The sequence below is a fragment of the Ursus maritimus genome, unplaced genomic scaffold, assembly GCF_017311325.1.
Source record: "Ursus maritimus isolate PB19 unplaced genomic scaffold, ASM1731132v1 scaffold_14, whole genome shotgun sequence".
Taxonomy (NCBI): Eukaryota; Metazoa; Chordata; class Mammalia; order Carnivora; family Ursidae; genus Ursus; species Ursus maritimus.
In genome coordinates this window covers 61146148-61156890 of record NW_024423786.1, presented here as the reverse complement: position 1 = coordinate 61156890, position 10743 = coordinate 61146148, and the positions used below count along the sequence as shown (strand labels likewise).

The 10743-nt window shown below is 56.4% G+C and overlaps 1 protein-coding gene across 1 annotated transcript in view; it reads left to right on the top strand.

Annotated features, from left to right (window-relative positions):
* Nucleotides 1–10743, top strand: part of MYH10 (myosin heavy chain 10) — a 124162-nt gene that overhangs the window by 96968 nt on the left and 16451 nt on the right. The window contains exons 26-33 of the mRNA XM_040630018.1: nt 237–408; nt 1414–1626; nt 4783–4927; nt 6172–6378; nt 8317–8421; nt 9447–9599; nt 9979–10227; nt 10480–10692. Coding sequence (XP_040485952.1) covers nt 237–408; nt 1414–1626; nt 4783–4927; nt 6172–6378; nt 8317–8421; nt 9447–9599; nt 9979–10227; nt 10480–10692 — 1457 coding nt within the window. The remainder of the gene's footprint in view (nt 1–236; nt 409–1413; nt 1627–4782; nt 4928–6171; nt 6379–8316; nt 8422–9446; nt 9600–9978; nt 10228–10479; nt 10693–10743) is intronic.

Below are 10743 nucleotides of genomic sequence, written 5' to 3'. Positions count from 1 at the left end.
CCCCCCCCCCCCCCAGTTTCTTTCTGAAGTTCCATCTTCCCATTGATTTCTCTCACCCTGATTTGATGTTAATGTGTGTCGGATGACTGGGCTGTTGGCACAGGGGTGTCAAGGTGGCGGCCTGCTTTTGAGTCAAACGGCCGATTTTCAACTTCAGTCGGTATTTATATTTTGAATTTGTTCGTCCTGTGCACTGTTCGTCGGTGTTGAAGAGGTTCTTGGTTCTTGCCTTACAGAACGCTTAAAGAAGGAAGAGAAGACGCGGCAGGAGCTGGAAAAGGCCAAGAGAAAACTGGACGGGGAGACCACCGACCTGCAGGACCAGATCGCCGAGCTCCAGGCGCAGATCGACGAGCTCAAGGTCCAGCTGGCCAAGAAGGAGGAGGAGCTGCAGGGCGCGCTGGCCAGGTCTGCCCCCGGCCCGTCACCCTGGGCCGTGCTCTCTGCCGAGCGTCTCGCATCTGGGGGGACAGAAACCCGGGCGGGGGGCATGTAGTCTCGTTGTGGGTGTGACGGAGGTGCCTGGAGAACCCAGGAGTCCTGATTTGTGTCAGCGCAGCAGGAAGCTCGCGTAAACCAGCCTGGGCCTTCGCACGGTAGAGTCCAGAGTCCATGTCACGAGGTCCCTGGAGATCCACCCCAGAAGAAATTATTTTACCATGCCAAACGTTTGGGTTTTTGTACAGTAGAGATAAATTTCATGGAGTGTTTTAGAGGTAGAGAGCAAATCCCTTTTCAGAGATGACCCCCACGCTTAGAGTGTGATTTGTTCTCCAGTTTTAAAGCATCCCGTTTTAGAATGGAAATCACGGATAGTGAATATATTTATAACCACTTGGCTATGTGGTCAGAGAACTTAAGAGTTCCATTTATGATTTATTATGATCGAGTACATCTCGTAACAAATTCTTTCCAGTTCTCTATCACAGTTAGGTCTTACTTTGGGCAGACTTTCTGCTTTTTCTCTTAGAGGTGAGAGCTTAGAATCCAGGAACATAGCTGTCCACATGGGCTGTCCTATCCCCCAGCGCTCCTTCCCTCACCCCAAATATCCCAGCTACTCCAGGCAGAAGCTCTGCCAGCACTGGGCCGAGGGAGGCGCTGCAAGAAGGAGAGGGGGAACCGGGCGTCAGGGTGGCGTGTCTCCGGCTCCCCTGCGTTCCAGGAACATCTTTGGATTCACCGTCGGCCGGACAGTTTGTGTCGGATGCCACCTTTGAGCCGTGTTCTTCTGACATTTCACTTGAGAGGAAATTTTCTTATATCCTCGTCGTGAAAATGACCCTGTCCTTCCTTTTAACGGAGAATTGGTGCCCTTGGGAGAGGGGGTGGGGCTCGATTCTGGGGGGGCTCTGCCGCTCTGGCTCTTGGCGGGGGTTCGCCCGGACACAGTCCCTCTGGATGTCTTCGCAGGGGGGACGACGAGGCGCTGCTCAAGAACAACGCTCTCAAGGTGGTGCGGGAGCTGCAGGCGCAAATCGCCGAGCTACAGGAAGACTTCGAGTCCGAGAAGGCATCGCGGAACAAGGCCGAAAAGCAGAAGAGGGACCTGAGTGAGGAGCTGGAGGCTCTGAAAACCGAGCTGGAGGACACCCTGGACACCACCGCGGCTCAGCAGGAGCTCCGGTGAGTGGCCGGAGGCAGGCGCGTCACCTTGCATCGGGCAGGAATGCTCCGGGCCTGCTGGCCTTCCCTGGGAGGTGGGGGGTTTCCTTTCTGTTGTCATTTTGGACATTTCTCTCCCTTCCAGAAATACTGGCAGGTGGAACGGGAACAAAAGAGCCATGGTCAGAAACAAATCCGCGTCCGGGGTGGGCGGTGAACCAGCAGACGGAGGTGTGCAGCGCGGGGTGGGATCCCACGGGGCAGGTGCACAGAGCTCGGAGCGGACTTGTATGCAGACCGAGAGGCCTAGAGAGAGGGGATTCCAGGGACGGGAGAGCCAGGCGTGCTCGGGCTGCTGCTGGCAGAGCCAGCAGGTGTAAACCGTGGTGGGCAGACCAATGAGAAGGGAGGTACGCGGTCACACTTGCAAAGACGGAAAGAAGGGTGAGGGCAGGTACCCAGACAGAAGTGCTCATTGGGCAGAGGCATGTGCTGTGTGACCAGTAAGCCGACCGCCAGGCACCGATGCGCGCGGCCAGAGAAGATTCCCGGACTGAAGCCTCCGCTCACCAGCCCCCCGGAGGTCACAGGAGAGCTAGAGCAGCAAGCAGGGGAGCAGGCCAGGCAGAGGGGCTCACGTGAGCCACTTACTGGGGATCCCCCATGTTGCTACGTGGCTCTCTTCTGACTGTCTGCTCCCTCCCCGAGGCTCCGGCTTCCACGGTCGGCTGCTGTATGTGGCTGGCTGCGTGCATGCATAGGCGGGCACGCACACACGTACACGCACCTGCAGCGGCTGCCAGGCTATCCTCGCTCTGAGGTGGCAGCTCAGGAAAGGCCTGGAATAAAACAGGGGCAGAAGGGGAATCCCTTATGAAGACAGGTGTGGGCAGAGAGGTAGGAGACGCCCCGGAGCCATCAGGAGGGAAATCCAGGGGTGCCATTCTCTGGAGACAAGGGTGAGCTCACCCGGGGTGTGGCCAGAGTGACGTCACGGGTCTGCCCAGGAGGCGGAGGTCAGGTTGTGGGCGCCAGGGGAGCGAACAGTGGTGAAGAAGCAGTATGCCAGGGACTCGGCCCGTGAACGCACCCGGCTGCAGCTGCACACGGAGGTCGCGTCCCTTGAGACAGCCGGGCCTCTGCTGGAGCCCGTCTGAGCCAAGGCAGGCCTTCCTCCCCTCCCCCGCCCAGCAGAGCAGCTCTGCTTCCAGCAACGTTGAGTCCTGGTCTTCTCTGTAAAATGTACGTGCTTTTCAAACCCTGGAAACCACTGAGCTAGACTTTGTTGAACTATCTGTTCTCAGCTGGACTTTCAGCCACAATAGAAAAAAAGGTCTGATCATTTCTTCCAAGAGTTCACTTTTGCCCAAAACAAAAAAACAACGTGCATATTTATTAAAACCACGGCTGCACAAGCACAGCGCTCACAGGTGCTGTTGTGTGAAGACTTCCGACGGCCCGCGGCTCCGCTGTGTTAGCGCCGTGCGCACCATTTTCCCTAAGGACCCCTGCCTCCCCGCCGGCTCTCCCCTGGGCGGGGGGTCCCAGGGCTCGTGGGAAAGTAACCGTCCACGGCACATCCGACACCTTCGGCGGACTCAGCACGTAACTCTGTGTAGGACTTGCCGTGAGAGCCGAGAGGCAGTTGGGCTGATCAGCCTGGAGGAGGGAAGGGGAAGGGCTCCTAGGACTCGTGGTTCCAAGTAGGAGTTGGGAGCGGAACTCTTCACCAGAGAGACGATGCTCTGACAGCAGGAGAGAGAGTTGCAGTCGCATCCACCAAAGTACTAATCATTCTCTGGAGCGAGCTAAAGTCACGAGATGGAGGGTGTCCATCTGTCTGGGCCGGCGCTCGCATCCAGTGTCCACCCCCCCCCACCGATCCCTTCCTCTCAAGGAGACTGCGACAACGGGGCCTGACCCGCAAGCTTGTGGCTGAGCCCGGCTAAGCCAGAGAATCTTTGCTGATCCCTTCTGTCCAGCTGCCTGTGAGCCCAGAGCCAGCAGACACTGGGCCCCTCGGCACAGCGGACCTCAGCCCCCGGGGCCCCCATCCATTGGGAAAGGGAGGAAAATGTGTGCACAGGGTCCACCCCCACGTCGCTGTCCTGCTCCGACTCCTGATGTCCTACAGCTCCGAGCCGGCGTGGGTTTGCCTGGCTGGTTTCCGTCTTTACCAAGCTGTGTGCTCAGATGGACAGATCTGTGAAGTCTCTTCTTAGCAAAACCACCTCAGTCTTTCGGGTTAGCCTACGTGTGTTACGGCAAATTATAAAAGTACTGGAAAGCCGCTTAACACTCACGTGATCTTCAGTCCCCAGATTTAGGTTAGAGGAGACCTCCGTTCATCTCAGGACGTTCAGAGCTCAGGCTCTTGTCCCTCCAAACTCTGGAGACCTTCTAAGCCAGGAGTGCAGCCCCTCTGCCCGCCTCTGGCTTCCCGTCCCTCCTCCCAGCCTTCAGCTGTCTCCTGCTGGAGTTTTCGGAGGCTGTTCGTGAGCTGTGGCTACTTCCCAGGACGGTCAGAGTCCTGCCTTGATCCGGACGCAGCGTCCTGACTCCTGGGGCCTTTGCCACCCCTTAGCTTTTGAAACCTCTCTGGGATTCACCTTTTCCAGTTTCGCTGAGATGTGAGCTGGCTCTGTGGTGGGCGCTTTGGTATCTCGTGTTAAGTGATTCCCGGCCTGCCAGGCAACCAGGCTGCCCAGACCAGTCTGAAGGCCCGTAGAGACCTTACACTGTTTGATCGTCACATGGGGAACGGGAGGCACGCTTGTTCTGGAAGGATTCCCGATATCACAGTAACGGACGCGCAGCCTTCTGGAACATAACAGGCCAAATAATTCTCAAAGGAATTAACGTAATATATTTTCCGTGACCGTAACGACATCCCAAATGTACGGAGGGCTGTTACAGGCCAGGCCCTGTGCCGAGTGCTTCCCACGTGCGAGCCTCACAGCGGCCTCCGAGACCGGTGCTCCTGTGACTCTCGTGTGCGGATGAAGAACTTAAGGTCCCAGAATTGGCAAACATGAGAGCCGTAACTGAGCCCACGTCTGTCAACTCTGGGGAAAGCTGATAGCATATTTAAAACCAGAACAGCACCTTAAAAATGTACATTTGATTTAGTCAGTCAACTAATTCTGAGCTTCTTTCTCTAAAAATATGTTTGTCCAGCACCAAACGTGAACAGGAAGTGGCAGAGCTGAAGAAGGCTCTGGAGGAGGAGACGAGGAACCATGAAGCTCAGATCCAGGACATGCGACAGAGGCACGCCACGGCCCTGGAGGAGCTGTCGGAGCAGCTGGAGCAGGCCAAGCGGGTGAGTGAGGGACAGGCCGCCCTAGGTCTGACGTGTCCGTGTTCGCGGGCGACTCGCCCACAGCTCCGGGGGGCCCCCCTTCAGGAAGTGCGCTGCAAACCACCAAAAGCTGTATGCCCTTGGTTTTGTGTGTGTGTTAAGTGGGTGGGTCCGGCTGCCATCTCAAATCCCACATTCTCCCAGGGTGTCCCTCCATCAGTGTCCCCTTCTGATGACTGAGCTCAGAAACCTCGAAGGGTCTGAAGTCTCTTTCGTGCTGCCAGCCAGTCCCCGAGTCCTGCTGGTTGTTCCCATGCCCCTTAGCCTCCCCCATCTGTCTTCATCCCTCCTCGTCCCTCCCCGCCCCGGTCTGTCTCAGGCCACTGTGTGCAGTGTCACTGTGCCTGTCCCCTCCCATCTCACCCTGGCTTCCCGTCCTGACCGTGCTTCATCTTGTCCACCCTCTGAGCCCTGAGCAGACAAGTCGTCTTCCTCGTTATTCCCCGTCCTCCTCCCCCGTGCATTCTGCTCTTGCTCCCCCACCCAGCCACGAGCCACCTTCTGATTCGTGCACTCACAAAGCAGCCCTGACGGGACGTTGATATCCATGTGCATCCGTCACCACACCGAGTATTCGACATGTGTTACCTTTGGCTTTTACTACAACTTTGTGGGGTGGATTCTGCCCCCGGGGTTTGGAGATTACCGAAGGGTCGCACAGCCAGTAAGCGGCAAGGGAGAGAGAAGCCAGGGAGTCTGGCCCCGGAGCCCCCACGGAACCCCCAACTGCACAGCCTCAAAGGCCCGTCCCCAGGCCTGGGTCCTCCCGGGGTGACCCCTGCAGCCGGCCAGCCTGCTGTGATCCCCTTGCACCAACATGTGTGCCCTCGTCTGATGCACCCGTGTTAGTCTCGCCCCAGCAACAAGACTCACAGCTCCTTATTAAAAATAATTCTCTTAATTAACAGAACGTGTCTTACACCAAGGGTAACGTGGATATCCCCCCCCCCATGTGTCACCCCCATGCTGCACTGACAAGGATAAAGTCCACGGTGCAGTGAGCCCCTATGTACCTGGGTCTCCTCCCCAAGGCAGCGTGTGCCGGGGTGCTCCGCTGTAGGGACTTCACCCTCCAAGGAGAACAGAGGTTCTCATCCAGACGCTGAAGGCAGACCACGTATCGGGCGCGATCCCACTGATAGAAAAGCAGTGCCTTGTATGGAGTGTTCTAAAAATAGCAGCACATCTCTTCCCTTGCCTCCTAGTTCAAAGCGAATCTGGAGAAGAACAAGCAGGGCCTGGAGACGGACAACAAGGAGCTGGCGTGCGAGGTGAAGGTGCTGCAGCAGGTCAAGGCCGAGTCCGAGCACAAGCGCAAGAAGCTCGACGCGCAGGTGCAGGAGCTCCACGCCAAGGTGTCGGAAGGAGACAGACTCCGCGTGGAGCTGGCCGAGAAAGCAAACAAGCTCCAGGTAAGCCCCGGGCAGCGTGGCACTGGGCCCTGGACGGGGCCCCTGCGGTGAGCACGCCCTTCCAGAATCCCTGGCTCGTTCAGTAACGCTTACGTGAAGAGTAGACGGCATGAGGGCACCAGGCCGCTCGGCCAGAGGAGCACGGGACTGTTGATCGCGGGGTCGTGAGTTCAAGCCCCACGCTGGGTGTAGAGAGAACTTAAAGAAATACCATTTTTAAAAACAGTAAAAATTAGGGGCACCTGAGAGGCTCAGAGGGTTAAACATCCAACTCTTGATTTCAGCTCAGGTCAGGATGGACTTGTATACAGCCAGGAAAAGCGCTCCAGCAGATGAAGATTTGTGGGTGGGGAGAGATGTACGTTCTGTATTGCTGCGCTGTCAGACACCCAGAACCGCCCCGCGGTTCAGTGACTCACTGCGCCCACTCCCAGGACGCAGCGCGGTCCTGCTCCCGGCCGTAGTTCTGACAGTGAAAGGATAAAGGGGAAAGGTGGGGGCCCCTGAGGACGCCGGGTGCGAGCTCCCAGCAGTCCTCTCGCAGGCAGGCCTTCCCAGCGCCCCGTTCCTCCAGGAGCGAGTTGCAACAGTCCGCGAGGAGTGCGGTCTCCCGGGGAAGCTCGTGGAGCCTGCCCAGCCGTTTGGTGGGGGGCTGCTTCTGTAGGACCCTCCGCCTGACACACGCCAGAGTTTCAGATCCCAGAAGGGAAGCAGGTGCTCAGCGTAACGCACCGTGTCTGCACAAGCCACCTCGGCACAGTGAGCCTTTCTATTTTAGGGAAAGGTGGGTGCTTTCTGGAAATCTAAGTTCCCGGATGCCTGCCACGAGCCAACTTAGCAAGCAGGCCCTTCTAAGGAGAGCAGTCTCCAGCCTCCTCTGTTAACTCTTTCCTGCACATGCGTCCTGCAGTAACGTGTGTGTTCTCAAAAGAGAAGGTGATAAACAGTATTAGTAACTGTCATCACGCGTTACCGTATGTGTGGCGGGGAGGTGAGCTGAGCCTACATCCGGCTCCCTGTGGGCGTTCTCCCTGTCCATCCTCACACCGCCCCCTGGGTGAGTCTGGGAGCCTCAAAGAAGCTGAGGCGCTTGCTGCCCTCTGGCGCCCCCTGGCGGCTCTCGGAGCCAGAGCTGAAGGCTGGAGGTCTCCGTCCAGAGCCCTTCACCATCACGCTGTTGCCAAGACCACGGAGCCGTGGGCTCTCCAGAAGCTGTTGCCAAAATGAGTAGACACAGAATGTCATTGGCTGGAGTCACGTGTATAAATGTGTCCTCTGTGCGCCTCCCCTTTGCTAATATGACCGGGGGACAAACCAGAGTGAAGGGGGCCCCACTGTCCCTGAGGAAAGATTACAAAAGGTCTTATACCATGGGGGTTGGGGGGGGGTTACCACATTAGTCATGAAATCTGACCATAGGAAATAGCTGAACATTCATGATAAATATACACCACCAGATTTTTTAAGCTCTTAAACTAAATACTAGGAGGTGAACTTCTTTGAATCTCTGTAATAAAGTTTTCAAGTTCTACGAGAATATGAACGTACTGCCCCTGCCCCAGCACAGGGTTAATGCGTCTTAGTGTGGAAAAGGACCAAAACACAACACCTGATCTCAGAGCCTCTCCAGGCAACACAGCAATTCCTGGGAGGATTGAGTGTTCTTTCTGTCCCTTCAGGATAAAACAAGATGGTAAACCGGAGTTAGGAGAACCCCACTGCGCGTGTGGGCTCCACCGTTCTCATCGACCCCATCCTTTCAGTAGAGACTCTGAAGTTGTCCCATGGCGGCTGGGGCTGTTGAGGGGCGGCAGACCCTCCGTGATGGGAGTCTTCCTTAATTGGGTTTGGCAGTTGCAGGATCACCCCCCGCCCCCGAGTACTGCTCTGTTTGTGTGCGTTTAAGAGTGGTGAGTCTGAATCTTGAACTCCTCGCAGAATGAACTGGACAATGTCTCAAGTCTTCTGGAAGAAGCAGAGAAGAAGGGTATTAAGTTTGCTAAGGACGCAGCTAGTCTCGAGTCTCAGCTACAGGACACACAGGTAATCGGGGGGGTGAGGGCCCCTGATGGCAGCTCTGCCATGTCTCGAATCTTCAAGCTGGTCCCAGGATGGCTTTCTGGTCATCTCTGACTTTATGCTGTGCTCTTATTTTGAACCGTCTTGCTCTGTGGCGGGCCTCGCTGCTCAGGAACTCTGAAGCTCGTGCCTGGACGCAGAGCCCTTGGTCCCTGTCGGCGGGCATGCGGGCAGCCTGGGATGCGGCTCAAGCAGCCGTCCTACCGTGCGCTCAAGCGTCGCTGGCCGTTTGCACTGAGATTGTTTTGGCTGAAATTCCATGACCCTGACCTCACAAAGAGTCTCTACCGTAAAAGGATAGGTTGAAGCTTGTTAAATCTCGTATCGAAACCTTCCTTGGGAATGTCTTCAAGTCCAAGAGAAGTCAGGATGAGGACTCCAATGTGAAAATAGTGTAGTGCTTTTTTTCTTGGACTTCTACATCTTTGTATTAAATTTTCTAACTTTATGGGAACGTGCATTTCCTAGGTGCTGGGGATACAAACAAGGTCGGCGTAATTGGGGCTTTCACTGTGCAAGGCACATCGTGGTCAGCACAGAAAGCCCCCTGCATGCCTTTGAAAACTTTCAAGTCTGACAGGAAAGACACGTTTGCATTGACACTTTAGGAAAATGAGTCTGGCAGAAAGTATAAAGGACAGACCGTGGATGGGTGGCCTGATCCCTGCAGGGATCATGATGAGAAATGCCAAGTGCCTGAACTAAGCGGGGGCCAGGGGAGCAGAGAGGAAGGCCTGCCGAAGTGTGGAGATGCAGGAAGGGCGGCAGGCTGGGCCCCTGCGTGGACGGGGCTGCCATTCCTCGACGACCAGCGTAAAGCAGTATCTGTTAGGAGCGTTTGTAAAAGTATCGTGTGTGTTTCTGAGTCTTTTCCGCTGCTTAACGTCCCTGGGTATTGCTCACACGCCGAGGTGCCCTGCTGTGTGTGTAAGTGGTTTTGTTTTGGCGCCTGATGTAACCCAGCGTTGACCTGTCGTGCATGCAAACAGGAGCTTCTCCAGGAGGAGACTCGTCAGAAGCTGAACCTGAGCAGCCGCATCCGGCAGCTGGAGGAGGAGAAGAATGGTCTCCAGGAGCAGCAGGAGGAGGAGGAGGAGGCCAGGAAGAATCTGGAGAAACAAGTGCTGGCCCTGCAGTCCCAGGTGCGCGTGCCCCCCCGGAAGCCGCATCGGCCTGGATGGCCCTGCGGCGCTGCGTCGTCTCAGCCGCACTGGGGACAGTTAACTGGGTCGAACTAAACTGAGCCCGTGAAGTCAGGTTTTTCCCTTGACCCAGCCACATGCTGATGCTGCGTGGGCTCTTAGGGTACCGGAAGCGTTTAAAATAAAGCCCTAGGACCGTGTCCACTATTCAAACCAATCATCCCTTTGTGGATTATTGGCTGAGAAATTCAGTTTCAGTCTCAGGTTCATTTGCTCAAAATCACACAGTGTTGATCTCGAACTCACTTTCCTCTTTATTCCTCCCCTGTAAACATCAATGGGGTTGTTTGACGCGGATCTCTCTTCCTGTAAAACCTAGCTCACGGATACCAAGAAGAAGGTAGATGACGACTTAGGAACAATCGAGAGTCTGGAAGAAGCCAGAAAGAAGCTCCTGAAGGACGTGGAGGCGCTGGGCCAGCGCCTGGAGGAGAAGGCTCTGGCCTACGACAAGCTGGAGAAGACCAAGAACCGCCTGCAGCAGGAGCTCGATGACCTGACGGTGGACCTGGACCACCAGCGCCAGATCGCCTCCAACCTGGAGAAGAAGCAGAAGAAGTTTGACCAGGTGGGTCCTCCGCGTCCCTGTGTCCCAGGCTCAGGTCTGGCAACACATCCCGTCTCCTCCTGGCTTTGGTGGTTTTTGGGTTACAATAATCTCAGTTGAAAGCCGCACGTATCTATAAAAAGTTAGAAAAGGAGAAAAAAGAAAGAGAACGCCCCTCATGTCCCGGTGCTGTGCTTAGCAGCGAGTCAGACACACCGCGGGGAGACGTGGTTCTCCATCGTTCGTAGTAACCCGGTGCCTCCCGCCCCGTAGCTGTTAGCGGAAGAGAAGAACATCTCCGCCCGCTACGCGGAAGAGCGAGACCGCGCGGAAGCTGAGGCCAGAGAGAAGGAGACCAAAGCCCTGTCCCTGGCGCGGGCCCTGGAGGAGGCGCTGGAGGCCAAGGAGGAGTTTGAGAGACAGAACAAGCAGCTGCGGGCAGACATGGAAGACCTGATGAGCTCCAAGGATGACGTGGGGAAGAACGTGAGTAGCCCCGGGGACCATTCCGGGGCGGGGGGGGGGGGGGGGGGGGGG